Source organism: Hyposmocoma kahamanoa, unplaced genomic scaffold (genome assembly GCF_003589595.1).
Source record: "Hyposmocoma kahamanoa isolate Upper Pololo Valley unplaced genomic scaffold, ASM358959v1 86, whole genome shotgun sequence".
NCBI classification, from domain to species: domain Eukaryota; kingdom Metazoa; phylum Arthropoda; class Insecta; order Lepidoptera; family Cosmopterigidae; genus Hyposmocoma; species Hyposmocoma kahamanoa.
Window position 1 is genome coordinate 15,219,078 of NW_020654289.1, and position 21,324 is coordinate 15,240,401.

Here is a 21,324-nt window from a genome sequence, read left to right on the forward strand (position 1 = left end):
ACGCGGAATAGTTAGTTATATTTTAACAATTATATAGCAAATAAAATATGCAGGTCGAAGCACAACACTACGTACATATTTTCAGATTTGTTTATAACACAAACAGGTATTTTTAGGTGCAAAACATTGCATCACTCAGTGTTTGAAATTTTCAGTTTTCATATTCTTTCAATTTCTTTTTTATTTTCCATTTCTTTTGTTTTTATTTTTTATTTTCTTTCTTTCCAGGAACGACTGTTGTAAAGAAGTATTTTGGGAACAGGCTTTTCTTTAAGTTTTCTACAATGGTGTCGTGTAAGTTTTTTCTTTTATTTTCTTTTCATGCTTCTTTATTTTTTAGGTATTCTTATTTCTGCTTTAATTATTATATTATTTATTCACTTTATGTTACTATACTTACACGTACTTTTAGTTGAAACATAAAATACGTGTAACAACGTCACAGTTTGATGGACACTTCCTGAATGTCCCTGAAGGGCGTAGAGTCCACAATTTACAACTCATTTACAATATGCGTATATGTATAATGTATATATTTTGCTAGGAACCTGTTTATTGCAGTAAAGCGTTTAGTAAAACAACTCCATGAACATAGACTTAAACTTTATAAGTAAGCATACCCGTATATAATTTTTGATCACAACATTCAGTTTAAATGTTAAAGAAAGCTTTGGGGCAATGGTCTGAAGTTAAAGTCAAAAGGAAAACAAGTTAACGCTCGGGAAAGCTCTTTTTCAATGTAATATAATAATAAGTAATACATAGGCCAAAGTTCAAAAACTCGAAATTTCATCAAAGCAAGAAAACCACATTTCTCGTCCGTAAAGTAGATACCCACGAGGAAAAACAGGTAAGCAACTTAAAGAGCGACGCTATGTTAATAGATTTGTTTACATTTGTCATTTACAATAATTATGAGAAAATATAGGTAGAATGAACCTGAACTGAAAGAGATAAACGGATTACATATACTTATTAATATAAATATAATAATAACTTTTATATGGAGTTATTGTTACATAATTTACATATTGTTACATAACTTTGTAAATGATATGTTTGGAATGTGATCAGGGATTTCATTATAAAATAACTTGTGTATTGTACGTTTGTAAAGACTGTCAAGAACCGCCAGTTTGTTACTTCTGACAAATTATAGATACCTTTCCATCCTTAAAATCAATCTAGAATCTATATGGGTGCGTCACTGTACATACTTACTACCTTTGTTGCTCAAGACACGTTTCCAATTTTCTTAGAGACACTCAATAACAATGACTTTGGCACATCAAACGATAAAAATGTCGATACCGTAAGTTGTTATTATTCTCTCAGTTCATTGGCCTTGCTGAAAGATCGCGGATATTCAGAAAATGTAGGGCACCCTCGGTCGACATTACTCCCTGAAACATTCTTCACAGATAAATGTGAACAATACTTAAGTGCAGTATTGCAGGAAAGGTAGATAACAGAAACGAACTGTGATATTATGAAATACAGTTCATATGTTGTGACTTTATCGCCACAATGCCATTTTGATAACGATCTCCACCTCCTTTTCCTTTAATGAGTCATCTAGACCTTTTATACATAATAATTAATGGTAGACTAAACTGATGACACTTTCCTGTTTTGTTTTTCAATCACTTACGTGGATTTGCTGTACAATTTACATTGGATCACGAAAATATACATCATTTATTTGTGTAAAGTGCGTAAATGCGGTTTCTTTCATGTTGTAACACATCGGTGCTTCTTATTCTACGAGGAAAACTATTCCGTCCATTTTTTTCATGTTGTAATACATCTGTACTTCTAATTCAATGAGGAAAATTATTCCGCCTTAGCAACATGCAGACGTTACTATATGGGAAAAGATGTTCACACCTCTACCCTCGTCTTTATGATTGCGTGTCCGTTATTATAATAGGATAGTTTCGACGTTACATGATTGTAATGGGACACTGCCTGCCGACGGCAACTGATCGTTTACTTAATCTTGCTGTAGCTTTTGAAAGCTTTGGATATATGAATATTAATTAATAATTAATTATATAAATAAAATTACTATTGTTAATAATTTTGATATCGGTGAGATTGTTGAGGGAACGTTCAAAGGAAATAAAGATATCTAATCAACTACGGAGTGGATTTTATTTTGATATTAAGTAATTAGTTTTTTCGTGGTTCAATAGCTAAGTTGGAGCTCTTGTATTTAATCAAATATCTTTTTTGTGAAAAGAGCTCATAAATTTATTACACCCGACCTTTCCCTAATGTCTCCCTTCATTTATGCCTGGGAATCCGGAGCCCATATTAACGAGATATAACAATTTCGTTTAACGAGTTTTTTTTGCTCTTTTTTATTTTATCAAAATTGTGACAACTATTGCGATTTTTATACAGTCAAAATAACACCCCTTGACACTCCAAAGTGTCCAAACCTTTTATATTGTAAGCGGCAAAAAGTTGAATTAAATCTTAAATGTCCTTAAGTTAATAAGATATCTTTATTTCCCTGGAACATTACTTCAGTTCTCGTTTCAATTTAAATAAATAGCAGAAATACAGCTTTCGAGCTGGACACTTATTTAATCCTACTCTAGTGCTCTAGACTCTCTTCACAGCTTTTTCGTCGATTCATAGTTTGAAAAACCGTATGTATGATTTATAGATTAACTGCTTCCGTGGCCGAACGGTTACCATGCTAAACTGCCACGCAGGGGTCCCGGGTTCGATTCCCGGGCCGGGAGAGATATTTGTATGACCTACATTTTTTTCGCTCGTGAGTGTGTGGTGTAATTTGTGGTTGTCGATGTGTGAGTTCATGGCACCCGCGATACAGGATTTCCTAGCGCGGTGCTATGTGTGTGTGTGCGATTATTATTATAGAAGATAACGTTAAATAACGACATTGTCTCCTAAAAAAACCGACCTCAAAAGCTCGTGGAATTACATCATTTGCCAAGTTTTATTGAAATCGATTCAGATTTTGTACGGACTATTATAAAATCAATACAATTGTGATTGGAAATAAATGACTATTATTATAAATAATTTAAATATGGATTTACGTATTTAAGTTGTCCGATAATAAATAAATTATTATTAATCAATGTGACGTTTCCAAGTGTAATTTGCTTACCTATGAAATACATCTGAGAGTTGATGATAAATTATGTAAAATAGTAGTAACACCAAAGTATTTAACATCAAATATAAATTCCTTCGATCCGGCCGGATTCGAACCGACGTCTTCTAGCAAGCTAGGTTCGTTCCGTTGCTTAGTTGGTATAGCGTCTGCCACGGTATGCTAGAGGACGTCGTTTCGAATCCAACCGGTTGGAAGGAATTTTTTCTGAGTGTTCGATCTTTGTATTAATAATTATAACAAACAGTTTAGTAGTATAATAAACAGTATAATGGAGTAATTTCACATAAAATAATTGAATATCAATTCAATAAAAAATTTAAGTCAAATATGAAGTTTAAAAGTTAAAAGTTTTAAAGTTTTACTATTTTAAACTACGTATTATAACGATACTTAAGTAAAATTTTAATTTTCAGACTTTTAAAAAGTTTCAATAAAGTGGCCTTTACTTTAGGTTTTCTCATCTTAAAAGTAATGACACGAAAGTTAGATTATTTTATAAAATTAAATTACTTTAAATCGCTCTTCTGTAATATTTTCCAAATGCACGTTAGGCGTTTGACCCTTCCAGCACTGATTTAGTGTAGCATGTGACACGCGAAATTGTGTCATGGCCCTACTGCAATTGCATTACCTTGTCCTTGTTCCAATATTCATAATACATCAAAACAGGCCTGTGATGTATGAAGGCTTCATAACCCACTTATTACAACCTTCGCCGTCAAGGATTCTTGAACGAAATATTATCTCGTGTGTAAACTTAAGTGTTTTCACAAGTTTCTCGTGACAGAGAGACTTGGAGTCGTCTAGACTCCTTATAATCCATATGATAAAATATACCATTAGAGTTATTAAAACCAATAACGTCAATTTATCTGAAAGAATTTTTTCCAATCTAAACGCGTATATTTGTTTTTTCCAAACTAACCACATTTTTCATTAATTACAGGAATCTTATAATTTATTAATACAAAGATCTTAGATTAACTTTAAACTTTCTTTAACCAAAAATTCGATCCGGCGGATTCGAACCAAGGTGTTTTCGCAAACCGTGCTAGCCGCTATGCCAAGTAAACAAAGCCACGGAACGAACCAGTGGACCTATTACTGCACTTATTGCAGATCTTCGGTTTTAGTTTTTAACGACTTTTTTGCCATAGCGCCATCTGTGACAAATGTATTTCTTCACTCAGCCTGGTACCTTTACCTGCAACTGACGATGTGATGAGATGTGATGCAGTAGAGCTCCTTGTGAAAGAGTTCGTCCAGCGAAGCAACCACCTTATCTATTTCTGCCGCTAAGGAGTAATGTCAGCATTATTGTGTTCCGGTTTTGAAGGGTAATTTTGAAATTACAGGCACATGAGACGATGATGCTACTACATAACGTAAAGGGGTTTGTTACGCTTCTTGTTGTTATTGATGCCTACTTGACTTGCTGTAGAGAAAAAAGACCACTTTACAATTTTTGTTGCCCATTCAAGGGATCTTGTAATGTATTCAGATACATAATGTTTTTACTTCTTTTCGTTGGCAATAAATTATAGTCCGGGGCACAAATCGTGGTCATCCATCTCATTATACGCAGTCTCTTGCTGCAAGGGCGCATCGTTTATTTAGTTTACTTTCCCCGCTGCGGTACAACTGACTTATCGAAGAATTGCTGCTCTTGAAAACTAAAGCAATTCCATTGGGATCTTTTCTTTAGTTATTGCTTTCATAACAGATATTCTCGGAACATTTTCCTACGCTCATGATCGTTTATTTTTCTTTTATTTTGATTCCAACGTATTTTCAGAGCGGAAGTAAAATGTAAACAAATCCGGTCTATAAAATATTAATATTAATTCTCGAGTGAAGAAAAGACTTTCTTAACTGTTCAACACTTCAATGTAAAAAAATAAACTTAATTCAGAATTCCAGTTACTGTCATTTATTGTTGTTTGTTTCTCCGTCTTATATTTTTATAGTATAATTTATACAAGCTCACAGTTTAGCCGCAGTTTCCCAAAAGTTTCGAATTACTTTCTGTAAAGAGACTATAAAAATGAAAAATACTGAGCAAACTCTCGGATTTCCCTCTTTATGTAAACATAATAGCGGACTATATAATATGAACCTTCTAAAAGTCACATTACACTTGGCGTACAGGATTAATACATGAACTTCCAAAGGAAAAATGTTCCTACTTATCCCGTTCATACAAATAGCGCAAAATACATGTAAGGTGTACTTAAAACATTATTTATTACATGCTTCCTCAAAGGTGTAGCGATCTTAGCTAACCCAGTACACGTAGTTTTCCCGTTAATTAAGTTCACGTTGCGCCGTGAAGTTAATTTAAATTATTATGAGTTTAATAACGAGACCCAAGCAGGTCACTAGGACAAGTAATACCATTTTACATTTTTTTTACCTCTAAATGACTCTACTTTGCGAATGTTTTGTTAATGCCAACTTTTTTGTTAATTAGGACATTCAGGTGTGCCTTTGTGTTTCGTTTTATTAAATTTAATAAATAAAATTTTGTTTTCCATAGAACTCTTAATGTAAAGATACTTTGTTTCTGAATAAAATAGCCCCGGTAACTTTTTTACACATATTGCGTCTATGTACAGATTTATTTGTGAATTGCTTACCGCAATGTGTAATCTGCCCTATAAACGCAATTGACTTGACGTCAACTGAGAGAAAAATATCACAATTCATTTATTAGTGAAAAACAGATTGTATAAAACTTGACATATAACAAAATAGTTATAGTTTCACTATGTCCGATCAAACATTAGCTATCAATCATGCGGAATGTACATCCAGCAGACTAAACTAGGTGTAACATGTTTTTTGATACTATCACATGTTCGTGCACACATGTGTTCATTGGAGTAAATTTCAATGTTAAATATAACTAGATATCAGGCTAACTTTGCTATGTTATATAGTAATAATTTTAGTAGCAGTAGAGCTTGTGAAAGAGTTCGTCCAGGAAAGTGGTGCCACCTTGAGCATTATTGCTTTCCGATTTTGAAGGATAAGATGGATGCTGGCGAAATTACAGGCACATGGGGCTTTCGAGTTATGTTTCAGGGTGACGGGTGCAGTGGCCGTGCCCGTCATTTCTTTGAGATTTAAAGCTCTGAGTGGCACTACAACTGCTATGGACAGGCGTGTCGCTTGCCATCAGGCGCACAACTTATTTGTCCCGTCGCTTAGTATCATATAAAATATATACAAGTTCTTTGCCAGATTATTATAAGCCACCTTGACCATTATAGCGCAACCTCAATAATGTAAAATAAAACAAAATTAGGTAGAATGTCTTTTAATATTTTTACGGAAGAAAACGTTTATGTCAGCACGTATTTTCCAGAGATGGTTTTCCTGGGTTAGGTACTTATGAGAATTTGGAGTCCTATACAAATATCACCCTTGCTGGCGCCTATCTCGCTCATTTTCACACGCGTGATACGAATATATTACACAAAGACTTGAGCTTGGTAGATGTATAAAGTTTACGTCATATCATAACATTTTACTATGTAAATAAGTTCACGCAATGAGCTTTTGTAATTTGTACAGAGAGCTATTAGTTTACTGGCACCCTACTCGATATACACTTACATTATTATAATGAAGATTGTTTATTGTTTTTGCATACATGTATATTTAATTGATAGGGCTTAAAGTTAGGTTAGATGTTCGTAGATGAATCTGCACAAGGGTTTTGTCATTTTTATGACTCAATGTAATGCAAAAGAAACAATTAAAATGCTAACTAAAGTAATTTAAATTAATTAAAATGTTTACACATTTAATTTTTCTTAATATTTTTTTTTAAACTAGCACTTTGGTAATAATTTATTTTTTAAAGACTTATTCCCTTTAAATTAAAAGACTTAATCCCAGTTTCTTCTTTTGTTGTGCCAGCGATTTTATAGATTTGTACGGCTTTATAGAATGATTTTGAATATTTGCATTTTTATATGTACCTCAGCCACACCCCGGAGACTCCATACAACGTTCGAAAATTATTTACCTACTACTACTACACACAGCAAGGCGCTATCTGCACACGCGCAAAAATGTGTGCGTGAAGTGACAATGTTATCCATCACTTCTCGTACTATTACATCACGTGATCGGAGCGGCAACATAGCGAAAATTCTAACGCGAATCTGTTATCTAAAATTCTATTAATAGAATACTAATAATTACACATATTCATTAGGTAATATTATATTTTTCATTAACTGACTAACTAGAATAATATTGAAAATGTATTTAAAAAATATATTAAAAGCACTTAAAATGTTATATTTTCGACAGGTACTTTTAAATACGATAACCAAGGTACTTGAAATTGCGTGTCCAAGTTTATCATTACCTAGTTAACAATTTGGTATATTCACTACGTAATGTTTATCAGCAATTGAAATTGAAAATTCAAGAACCACTATCTATTAGATCACGAAGTTATGGCGTCTCATTATATTGATATAATAAATCTGTATTATATATTACTCTGCACTAAATAAATGAAGAAAACAATAACTGAATGACTCTCGGACACAAGTTATGTTTTCCTATTTCGTTTTTCTTTCAGAAAATGAAAGAAACTCCTCTCTTTATCCTGTTTAGATGATGATTAACAGCCGAATGTACAATGATGTTATATATTAACGTATAAGTTCCGTAATGAATAAATGAGAACTGTATTCAAATATCAAAGCCGTTTTAGCGTGAAAACGGCTCGCCGACAGCCTTGTTGTCGTTCAGTCAATGTGACCGTCAATGTGCGGAGCGTGGTGCGGTATCTAAAGCTAGGGAGGGGCGGTGAGTGTCCATTCTCTTTACTTTTTTATTCTCTACCTCAGTATTGGTTCCATTGAAATTTGAAGAAAATATTCCACCTCTAAGGGTGGCAAACTAGGCGCACTTTCCGGTAACCGATTACAATGAAACTTGGCAAATATATGTAATTTCACGAACTTATGAGGTCAGTTTTTTTAGTACTCTGTACTGAGATTATCAGTGTAACAAATTCAATAAACGTCAAGACTTGTGCCGATTTCGTTCGTCAATAAATTCTAAGAAGGGTCTCACTATTAGTCACGTGTGCGAGTACCCACATAATATTACGTAATGCGAAGGTTGATGTTGTTTGTTAAATGTCAAGTCGCTCGTTACCAGGTGAGCTTGTTAGTACACGGTCAGTCTTCACTATTGTTTTATTTTTACAATTTTGTGTGGGATGAGAGAGATTTCTTCGAGTTTCTTTTCGCAGAATTTATATCAAATTTTTATGGAGATTTGTTTTAAAATGTTTTTTCTTTGAATGCAGTCTAGATGATTTTTGGCCGCACGCTGAAACATGCGTACTTACGAATATAAATACAATTATTCGTAGAAAAATAAAATTGCGTGTTGCTTAGTAATAAGGAAAAATGAGGCACGGTCCTATATAGTGAGGTTGTTTTATAATATTGAAAAAGGAGGCCATTTATAACTTAATGTGTGATAGATACAGAAATCGTCCAAGATTTTAAAATATGTTTATATATTGATAATTGATAGATATTAGTATATTTATGATGTATCATAAAAAGTATGTATCTTATATCGGAGTATTCAAAGCATCCAACAAGACTGAAGTCTGTTTGCGTAAGTTTCGAAATCGATAATCGGTTTCTTCAGATGTGTGATTCCAATGGCGACCGCATCGATCACATGCCTTGGAAGTGCCTCTGTGGATGTTGAGGTATACAGTTTACTTATTCTATTTACTTTAAACTATTATTTTATTTTTTCTTATGGAATCCTAAGCTATGGAACTAATGAAAATGTATTTTTTTTAAATCTCAATATGAACAAGGTTAGGCATAGTTAAGAAAGAATTACAGAAATAAAAAAGAATTAGCGTTAGTCAACAGCCTTTTAACTGGGCCAGATTTTACAGGGAATTTTAATTGTCCTTTGATGTTTTGCCTAAATCAATGTAACCAGTGACGTTGAAATTTATGTTTTTTGTATGTTAGTAAACAAAATAATATTTTTTTCTAAAATGAACATTGTAAGACAATCTACATAGATTATGAGAAAATCTGATTATATGTATTTCTACGCGCCGTCAAGCCGCAATAATTATTCAAAAGGTGTTAACCAAGTGAAGGGACGAACAAGTTATACGCCTGGTGCTAAGCGACACGCCTGTCATAACCATTGCAGTGACACTGCTACTGCGCCCGTCACCTTGAGACATAAGTTGACAAGTCTCATTGTGTTTGTAATTTCACCAGCATCCTTACCTTTTTTTTTATAAAAAATAAGTGCGCATTTCACCTCCATTTCATCTGATGGAAAGTGATGATGAGGTCGACGATGCACACCTAAATAATGCCTGTTCACTCTCGCCTTGAAAAGGTCCAAGTTATAGCGTTCGGGGAACAAGTCCGCAGGCAGGGAAGTCCACTCTCTAGCAGCTCGCCATATAAATGTGGAAGCAAAAAGCTTCGTGCGAATCCTGGGAATATCCACAACATAGGAGTGGAATCCCAGCCCACGTCTAGTCCCCCAATGATGGAAAGGAAAATGAATCAAATTATGCAATTCCGTCGCACACTCTCCGTGATATATCCTGTAGAATACCGATAAACAGGCAACTTTACGGCGGTTGTTAAAGGCTCTGCAGCTTCGCCTCTACTAATTTCGACTTACCTGTAAGCCTCTTGGCATGCTTGTCGATTAAATAAGGTGGCCAGTTGGTATTTAGCAGAGCCATCCTATAAGTGGCAGCAGTACTCCATACATGACCGGACTTGTGCTTGGTACAGCTGAAGCAACTGTCCCGGTGTGAAGTAACGCCTCACCTTGGAAAGGATGCCAAGCTTCCTGGCTGCATTTTTGGCCATGGATTCAATGTGTCTGGCGAAGTTCAGATTCGACGACAGGTCCACTCCAAGTAGCTGGAAACGGTCGGCTGTCGGTAAGGATACATAATGAAAAGTCGGAGTCAGGTGAAATGGGCTCCGTTTTGTGGAGAATAGACATACCTACGTTTTGGTAGCATTGAATTTCACAAGATTGGCATCGCCCTAATCAATTCAAACGACTAACCTCGGACTCTCGACAAGACCGGATTTCTTCTCCACCCTTGCATTGGTCAAGTACCTGTCCACATCTGTGCTGTCATCAGCATACCCAAAGGCTCCTGAAATTAACAAATCATTGATATGCAGCAGAAAGAGAGTTGCGGACCTTTCAAACGGAACGCTACGCCCACATGCAAGCTCAAACGGCAACAGAAATAGATGATCCCTGAACGAACTCTTTCACAAGTAGCTCTACTGCAATGACTGCAACTTAAAATTCAATAGTTTATTTGTTTAAAAGTCAATTGTTTATTTATCATATCCTTTTTCAGTTAGGAAACTTACAAGGAAGGTCTTGTGTCGGTGCTAACAATGTCGTACATACAACATTAACTTATAAAAGCGTAGATGACAGACAAGTTTTAAGGTATATATTTATTATATTGATATCCTGTTATGTGTATGACAAATACATGTAATATGTTGCTACTTTAAAATGAAAGTGACCCAACACACTTTAACTTTTAGGGAATACATAAAATAAGATTTGAAGTTATGACTTTTCACATGATCTAATTTATTACTCTTGAAGTACAGGCAATGAATGGCCTTGTTAGTCTTAGAAAATAATGATGAAACATTCAACTTTATATGCTCAAAAATTATTTCCGTTTATTCTCATATTTAACAATTTAAATATATATAATTCACAAAAACAAGTCGCCATAAGGTCACGTTTTTTACTGATTTTTTTTGTTGTTATTTGACCTAACACGAAAAAAGCCTCTTTCAATTTCACCAGCTAAGCAAGATGTTATGGCCATATCAAGATTAAATCGTTTTAATTGTGAAAGAAAGTCCTCTAAGTAATAAAGTAGGTCACGTTTGTAAAAATTTAATTTCGACGACCTCGGTTTCCACTATGGGCGCCGGATGAGGAAGGCGCAGGGTGTGACACGTGAAATTGTTCGCCAGTTAGTAAACTCTCATTTAAACGCGAAGATTATTTATGGAATTGAGAAAAGTGTGTACAGTTTTATATTTTATTCTGAAACTTTTAAGGTAAAAGTCTCGCGTAGTGACCAATTTGGAGTTATTGTGGCTTCTATCCGCCCCCGAGAAATATAATAGATCCACGTGCCGAATAAATTTTATTTACGAAGTCATTTTGCTACCTGATACTTGTACCCTTCGTCCTAGTTTTAGATAGACATAAATCTTATATACAACTACATTTGTTATTGATGCAGATGTTGTTATAGTGATTTTTTTAACGGAATTTGAGTATATTTCAATAATAATATATATGTGCCAGATCCTTTCCGTATCGTAGTTTTATGGCATAATATTATTAATGCTGATTTTCAGAACGGTAACGGCTCAATTGCTAATACGTCACTTTTTTACCAACAGTCTTTTCTTTACATACCAACGCGGAATTGGAATTTGTGAAATGTAATAAGACACATATAGAGAGTGTACCATTCACGCCTTAATAAGTTAATTTAAAATTTTTAAAGTCATTTTACATAAAAACTCATTTTCTTCATTTTTTAATTAGGCCACTTTCATCCCAAAGGTGCGATGTGTTTAAGTCTAATTTATATGTTTTTGATGCATATTGTACTTATTTATTTTAATCATCATCATCCATAGCCCACCTTGACCCACTGTGCATAGGGCTCCCTTGGTTAGTGCCCTCCACCACGATCCTGCGCTAGTTTCACGCTTCTACGACCTGCGACTTTTCGCCTATTCAATTATCGTTATTTTGCCTGTTACACCACATTTATTTTAATTAAACCGAAACTTCTTTATACGACATTCTTAATATTGTAATCGACTTTTATTCTAAGACATTCCAGAACCCGCACACGATTCCCATACAAACCTGTTTCAGTTGTTCCACTAAGTAGTATGAGGATAGTTTAATAATATTATGCGTGAATGTGCTTTAATGATTGGTAAAACTATGATAAGATAAGTGTGGGTTAACAGCCTCGGTGGCCGAATGGTTACCATGCCGGACTGCCATGTATAGGTTCCAGGTTCGATTCCCGGGCCGGGAGAAATATTTGTATGGCCTACAATTATTTATCTCGTGAGTTTGGGTGTAATTTGTGGTTGTCTATGTGTGTGTCCATGGCACCCGCGACACGGGGTTTCCCTAGTGCGAGGCTATGTTAAGTGTGTTTTAGTGTATGTTACGTGTGTTTTAAGAGCTTTTGTAAAAAAATATGGTATTTGAGAAAAATACACGTCAATATCGAGTTCTTAGGTTTTCGCAATTGTTAAAATACGTTGGGAAATATTTTTTTAATAATATCAGGTGACGGGACGAACAAGCGCGACTGGTGGTAACCGACACACCTGTCTATAGCAGTTCCATTGCCACTCAGAGCTTTAAATCGGAAAGATCTGAGGGGCTTTCACTGCGCCTTTCACCCTGAGATATAAGTTGCTAAGTCCCATGCGCCCGTAATTCATCCCCATCAAAACCGAAAGGCAGTAATGCTCACATTACTGCTTGGCGGCAGAAACAGGTAAGGTAAACAGGCAGTACTTCTCTGAACAAACTCTTTCACAAGGACTACTGCTACTAATTATATATTTGATTTTTCAAACAAACCAGCTTTTCGGAACATGAGACCTGTGAAGGAAAAGGCTTTTCATGAATTGTGTATATATTTCATATACGTATGTACATACTAAGTTTTGACGTTAATGAAAGGGGTTAATGTATGATCAAAGCCATCGAATTCCCAAGCAATATATTATTATGTTTACATCGAGCGCAAAAAATCCGGCGTGATTATGAATCAATATTGCCTGAACAGTTCGGATTTCTTGCTTGTGTTTATTACGTACCTGATTGTCTTTTACTTTGTCGAATCGTATTTTTAGGTTTCGATAAACAGATGAGCATCTGGTCAAGTCATCAATAACATTTTACAGCGTCTCGCTTTTAATTTGCATGTTACAAATTTGAACCATATATTTATTATCGTAATGATTGGTCATAAACATGATTTTAACCAATACACGGACTATATATTCTTAGATGGTTTTGCGGATTCGTATATAAAATGGAAGTTTCTTAGAAGTTATAAATTTTTATATAAACTATATATTGTTAATGACTAAGCACCGAATTTGCCTAAAGTTGGCTGTCGTTCTTTTTCTTTACGGACTAACGGACACAAAGAAGATGTCACTTCCTAATACTTCGTAGTAACTTATTGTTACGTATTCTTTAAATTCTACGATTTTTTCTGTTTTAACACAAAACTTGACCTTCCCAAGGTCCTGCGATCAATTAACGCCCACTACATTATTATCGTGCCACCATTAACTACCACTAATAACACCACAGTTGCTGACTATCGCTTTTTATTCACCAAACTAACCTTAGTTAACGGTATCGCGATATCTGCACGTCATCTTTGGCGCGATCGAACTAAAGAGAAAGTTGATGATAGGTATTAGGAAAACAGCCAAATTGTGTAAAAATTTCACGATAATACTGTTAGATGTAAAATTATTGGGTCGTGTACGCAGTAGTAAAGAATGATATTTCCCCCTATCATATAATTTTTGTCATCGACAATAAAATTGAACTTTCTTTGATGTCAGGCAAAGCTGGTCTCTATTTTCCTTCACTCGCCATGTATTTTCAAACAGTAGCCAATAGCCATGCGTCTACGCGGTCGATATTCTGTCATGTCGTGTGGCACGCGAAGGCACCATTCAAAACGATACTAAATTTAGTGCTCGATTGTGTGTATATACTAACTTATTAGGGCTTCGATCTTCGATCTTGTGGATAAGTTCGTAAATAAAGGTAATAGAAACACAGATATGAAGTATATAAACCGCGTACCATTTGTCAGAAATTGTGTGAATACAAATCCTTATCCGACTATTTGCAAAGTTGTTTAGCTTTAAATACAGGTTGTTACACCTGTATTTATGAAATTGGATTTTATTGTTATTAGATATTTTTATTCGACTGTAGTTAGAAAGCTCTTCGCTATCTGTTGTCGTTATTAGTCGCAATGTTTAGTTCTTGTTTGAAACAAGATATACTTTATAAAATGTGAGTTTATTGCCTTATATTGCACGTGAATGGGACAAATATGTATTAGGATATTGTTATCAAATTAAGTAAAAGACAATTATATGCTATCAAGCGAGACCATCCATAGGCCAAGTAAAATTATTCTAATGAAACCACCGGTTTGTGTTGATTATAACATTAGATAGAGTATTTATACAAGGTATACTTTTGAACAAAATAAAGTGAAAAAATATTATTATGGGGCTGAGTACTGTTTATAAAATAAATATACTTATAATAGTCTGTTTTTCGAGAGGTAAAACAAGTGCAAAGCGTAACGAGGAATATATGTGATTGATGTGGTATTCGCAAATTGTAAAGTAAGCTAACTCTAAAACTGCTGCTTCGATTTCTACCTTTTTTTAATACGTGGGGAAATCCACGTGGATCCCTCGCAGCAGAGGTGTCTCTGCTGCGGGGGCAACAGAGAGATTATATTGGACTTTTACCAACCAAAACCCCACTCCCGGTATTCCTTCCCTGCACTTATCTATATTATATTATATTTTGCCGGACTACGGGAACACTTTCACACTCTAACGTAACTAAAGACTAACTGCCATGTTATCATGCCAATCTGCCACTCAGGGGTCCCGGGTTCGATTCCCGGACATTAATTTCTCTCGTGACTTTGGATGTCATTTGTGGTTGACTTTGTGTATGTATGGCACCCGCGACACAGGGTTTCCCTAGTGCACTATGTGTGTGCCAAAAAATCACTTCAATCAAACAAAGAACCGTCAAAAATATTCTATTATATACTTTCAAACAAACAGTTATTCAGGAAAGTCCTTTTCTTCTAAAAATAAAAAAAAAACTGAGTACCAAAGCCACACCAATCACATTCGATTCTTAATATGAAAAAGGAGATTCTGTCATTTGCGTTCAATATTCCCTTGGATTATGCCTGCATATCTTCTTACACACAATGAGTATTATGTATTTCATAAGTAAACTGTAAGAAAAATATAACCCAACAATAACATTTTCTTACGAGTATTTCACTGAAAATGACAAGTCTGCAGAGTTCACTGCATTTCGCGACGTCTGTTACGGACTCGTGCTTTTGTTCCAACATGAGTGCTAGAAATTTATGTTCACCAGTACAATTTATTTGTTTTGTTGAACAGTTTATTGTACGTAAATTAAACAACTTAATACGAAAATGGTAACGGTAACTTAAGACCATTGATTATGACTTCAGCTGGCTTCAGAGTAACCTTTCGTAACCGATAACTCAATTACTGAAGTAGGCCACATTGAATTATCCTTTAACATGAAATCTGTTAAAAGAAAATTGTTACTCGCCGGTTTTCATTGTGTCGCCATCTCAGGTCCCGGGTTGGATCCCTGGCCCGGTCAAAGCGGAAAAACTAATTTTTCTATATTGTTTCAATGTTTGTGGTACACAACACAACACAACGGCTTTATTACTTACTTTCAGAGCAAGGTATGCGATATTGTCCAACATTTATATTTATTTATTTATATAAAATTACAAAAAGTTCTCGATGGTAATATTTTAAACGGAATCTTAAAAAGAGTTAAAATTATTAATAAAAGATTAACTACGAAAAACTACTTCTATACTACGAAAAATTACTTCGGTTTGGATTCGAGTCAGCGCCTTAAGCCATACCGTGCTTGTCGCTTTCCCAACTGAGTTACGGAACAACCCAGTATGGCTGGCACGGTAGGACGCGAGTTGAGCGAGAGCATCCGTCAACTCAATACGTCTGCAATAGCCGAGCATTTTCTGGAATCAGAACCAAACCACTGGATTGAGCTTCGTAATCCCAAGATCCTTTCTACAGAACGTCATCACTATAGTAGAATCGTACATGCAGCTATTGAAATAAAAAAAATACCGTAATTTCAACGGTTTTAAGCTTTCATCGTCATGTGATCCAGTTATCAGCAAATGTAAACGACATCAAGTATTGCCCGACAAGTCGCCGGATGTCGTGAGTGTTGTGTGTCGGTCTAGTGCACACACACACAAAGCCCCGCACTAGGGAAACTCTGTGTCGCGGGTGCCATGGACACACATAGACAATCACAAATTATACCCAAACTAACGAGAGAAATAAATATAGGCCATACAAATATTTCTCCTGGTCCGGGAATCGAACTTGGGACCTCTGCGTGACAGTCCGGCATGGTAACCGTTCGGCCACGGAGGCAGTTAAAGAAAACGAGAACCCTAGTGCAGAAATAAATAATGAAGATCAAGTGCGGGTAGTTAGAAAAACTCGCACGGCTAGAAGATGCTGATACCCGCTTCTTCAGTCCCTTCGAAACCATAGACGTTGCAATACGTCCGAAACGTCGAGGTAATTAAAATATGTTTTATACGTGATTAAGTCCCGCATTAAAAATCAAATAAATTGTCCGAGAGCGACATAAAGCGCGAGATACTGATATTCTCGCATAAAGATCTCGCTCTTTATGTCACTCTCGCGCGAGTCGCGCCCTGTCGTGCTAGCCCTACGTGGGGTCTACTCCTTATAACTATGGTCTACTCCCGTCCTCCGTCCAATATCCATGTGAAACAATTACATACTGTCAAATAAATAATACTCGACCAAATTAAAAAACGCATGATGCGAATGAAGCGTCATACCAAGTATGAGTATTATAAATATTGTCTCTTAATTTGATCTAATGTGTGAGTAATTGTTACGGACGGATGTTTCTACATCGGATATCAGTCCGAAACAATTACTGTCACATAACGACGAGAGCAGACACCCAGCAGACCTTACGAATTTTTCTATGTGCTTGTTGCAGATCTTGTATTCTTGGTTTTTAACGACTTTTTTGCCTTTCTTCTTTATGAAGACTTAGGTTTTCGCTATTTTTACACATAGTAAATGTGACTATGGTACCTGTAAAGGGCTCGAAATGTTGCTTTGTTTGAAAAAATACGCGACTTCGATCCGAAGAAAGAAACGAAGAAAAAAAATAGTTTCATTTCCTATTTTAAGAAGAATTCTGTAGATTGCCTGCGAAAAGAGACATCTTATCTGCCAGTTTACTGTCATAATGAGTCTTAGAAAATTATATTACGTGGTCCAAATAATGAGAATTGGATTTCCGATACTTCGAATTTTCTTCAATATATTTTTTAAATAGATATATAATTGTTTGTAATATATATTAACAGTATCGTAACGCTTGTCAATTAACCGTGAAGACATTACTCAACCTTCTCAGTTATATTTTTTATAAGACATAGGTAAGCATTTAATCACACCTTACCTTATGGTAATTTGAGTGTAAGAATAAGATGAAATATTTATCGTACAGATTGATATTCTTTATTGCAAACTGATCTCGAAATACTTGTTTTGCGATGACAATACAACAACGTTGCCTATTAGTATTGTTTAGAGAATGTTTCAGATTAACAAAAAACAAACTTACTAACGTATAAAGAATAACCGCATTATGTATGTATGTCAAATATTTTAATGTATTGTTATTGATTAAAACAGAGCGAACATACACAAAGAAAAATTCCTACGATCCGATGGGCTCGAACCAGGGTTTGTCGCCTCAACGTGGAATTTTTCTTTGTGTTTATTTAATTTCTGTAACAATAATAATAACAAACTAGTGAAGTATTTTCACACAAAATAGATGAATGTATATATAATATCATTGTAGCAAATAATTATGATATTCAATAAAAAGTTAAATATTTTTACAAATCCTAAAAAAACGCCTACGATGCCTTCTGCTAAATAATAATTCAGCCCTGTAGTTTTTTATTGGCAACATTCTTCATTATATGACGGTTTAACTTACTGAACAAAGCGGAGATTCCAAACGTTAAAAGTCTAACCATTCCACCATCCGAGGGCTTCAGTTACACCAATTAATGCAAGATTGTCCTTAATTGGCTACAGGTCGTTGACCCAGTCGGTCCCTCAAAAATTGTGACACGATTTTATTGGGCCTTTATTTTGCGGAAATCGAGGCAATCGATCGTCGGATTAAGGTTGACAACGTGCAATTATTATTAGATTGGAAGCCGATGGGCATTTTATAGCTATTGAGTCTGTCGACTTCCTTATTTCTCGGTCACAAAATATTAGCACACGTTTCTTTAAGAAACAAAACCAATGCTTTTGAAAATGTATGGACGACCATATTGTTGGTGACATTTTATTGTTGTTATTTGTGTATGTTGTATTTATTTTTTATTTTTTGTATATTATGTCAGAGTCAAGTTTAAAAACAAAAGTTTTCTATCCGTTATGACAGGATACGGCTAGTCCATCAGTTAAAAGTCAGCGAGCTATAGAACGAGTTATGCTCGGAGTATATCTGATGGATGAGATTCGAAATGAGGTTATTCGACAGAGGACCAAGTCGTCGACATAGCTGGTAGAATTAGCAAATTGAAGTGGCAGTGGGCTGGCCATATCTGTCGAAGAGCCAATAACCGATGGGAGAAGCGAGTTCTGGAATGGAAACCACGTCTGGCGAACGAAGTGTCAGGCGTCCTCTGACCAGATGGAGTGACGATCTGCGAAAGGCTGGTAGCAGCTGATGGATGTGACAAGCTGAGGACCAGGCGAAATTGTACACATTAGGAGAGGCCTATTTCCAGCAGTGGACTGCGATAGGCTGGTGTCAGAGCCAGTTAAGTAAGATGCAAGATTTTGCATTCGCTTAACTTAAAAATTTGTCGGCTCTGAAACATTTCGTCGGCAGACTAAGTTTTCAAACATTTGTTAGCAAACGTCAATGTGAAAAACTGAAGATGTCAGTTGAGGGCTTTCTCTGGAAAATGTAGTAAACTGTACTTTGACTTTTGAGAGTGGCTTTTGGTCCACCGTACGTACGTACGTTCCGTAAGTAAATTCACTTGTATAATATAGATAATTATATTTTAAGAAATATGTAAGAACTCTTATATATCTCTTAAGAGCTGTCATGCCAAAAAAGTTGTGTTTTGAAAAAAAGAAATGTGAAACAAATATATGCCTGAAGTTCGCGTAACATGCGACAGGAGATGTTGAATTCTGCGCATTAAAAGTACCAAATTCGTTTTAGCGGAATAACTCTAAAACTAAAGGGATTCAAAAAAAAAACCTTAGTGACAATTGTCGATCATGCATAAATATAATTTATTATCTAATTTTTGTCCTAATAACCTGTAGCATTTGGAGAATATATCGAAAAAATGTGAAAATTAGAGGTCATTTCGTGATTTTTATATCGAGGAAACTTTATTGTTTTATGTTTCTGATTAAAGTCTATGCTTGAATATATCGTGTAGTTACTTATACAATATTTTATTTTTAACTTCAAAGTGGATATTCCCCTCTAAAATCAAATCGGAGATTAGGAATTTTTCCTCTGCTCCCTCTTAAAATATCTCACAGTATTTATCAACCAACTTCAAAAAACAGCAGGAGATTTTCAATTCGACTGTATTTTTTTGTACGTATGTAAAGCGATTACTTCGGCATTTGTGAACCGATTTCGATGATTTTTTTTTATGGAAAGGGGGTACCTCGGTATTGGTCCCATTTAAATTTGAAGAAAATATTCCACCTCTAAAGCTGGCAAACTAGGGGTGAATCCGATTTCGCGCACTTTAACCGATTTCAATAAAACTTCGCAAATAGATGTAATTCCACGAATTTTTGAGATCGGCTTTTTTTTATAAAAAAAAGTTATAGGTATATTAAATAATATTTCAAAATGTTACATAATTCAAATCGTGTTTTCCTAATTCCACAATTTTGTGTTACGACAGTATTTGGTTTCTTGTGCGATATAATAGATTGCTAATTATGCTTGATTGTAATTTATTCTTATAAATATTATCAATTATTATGTATCTATAAAACATCCCGTGTATAGTGGAGTGATGCAGTGTATTGACCCTGATCTGCATAATGCAACTCTATTTGAATAACAATAGTCGTGCAATGTATTGTCGCCGTAGACAGAGCATGCCGTATCAAATGCATTCAACCGTGAAGGCTGCAATAGACTTAGGATCCACAGACCACGTTTATATGATTTTATCTAAATTATTTCGCAAACAAGTCTTGATATATTTTTTTAACGCACACACTCATAGCACCGCACTACGGAAGCCCTGTATCGGGGGTGCCATGGACACACACAAATTATACCCAAACTCACGAGAGAAATACATGTAGACCCATACAATTATTTTTCCCGGTCCGGGAATCGAACCCGGGATTTTTGTGTAGTAATTCAGCATGGTAACCGTTCGACCACGGAGGCAGTTAATTCTGCATAATATATTAAATTCTGCATTCGATTAAGACTGGAAAAATCCACATTCGGTACTTTTTGCTAATGATTCACCAATAAAGACGTACGAAAACATGTAAACGAAACATCTTTTGTTCTTGTTTGATAAATTAATAGAAAGTATTTTAAGAAATTTTACGCGACGTAAAAATGGTATTCAGGGCACAGAAACGTATACAATAGTGATTAATAATAATAATAAATAAATACTAAATAAGGGGCCGGGGCCGGGTGGCGGTGTGTTGGTGCACGTGTGTCAGGAGTCGCTCGCTCGCAAGAGGGACGAATGGAACGTTTTTACTGACTCGGACTACCTGTGGCTGACCATCGAACTTGCGCCACGCTCCCGCTACCAGCACCCGCCCCCCTCATCTCCATCTTCTGTTACAATATTGCACGTTGCTTGCATATATTTATCCCACAATTACATTGACCTACCAATAAACAGTTATGATAATTTTAATTCTTTGCAATTGTTTCTTGATAGCGCTTCCGACCTAATAATTTCTATTCGGATGACACTTTTTAATTTTAGGAGTAGAGGAGGAGAGTGGAAGCCTGTACCTGATCAAAAATATTTAGATATTATTACAAATTCCGATAAACTTGCTTCGACTATGAAACACTTTATGAACTTGACGGATTTAAAGCAATTTAACTCTTGT

At 35.3% G+C, this 21,324-nt stretch overlaps 1 protein-coding gene across 2 annotated transcripts in view; it reads left to right on the forward strand.

Moving 5' to 3' along the window:
- The window catches only part of LOC113234790 (tumor necrosis factor, alpha-induced protein 8-like protein 2 A), a 69,623-nt gene that overhangs the window by 30,123 nt on the left and 18,176 nt on the right, over positions 1-21,324 (forward strand). Inside the window, exon 2 of one of the 2 annotated variants that reach the window (XM_026470277.1) lies at positions 229-294. The exons of the other annotated variant lie outside the window; for it this stretch is intronic. Coding sequence (XP_026326062.1) covers positions 285-294 — 10 coding nt within the window. The 5' untranslated portion in view covers positions 229-284. The remainder of the gene's footprint in view (positions 1-228; positions 295-21,324) is intronic. 2 annotated transcript variants of the gene reach the window in all.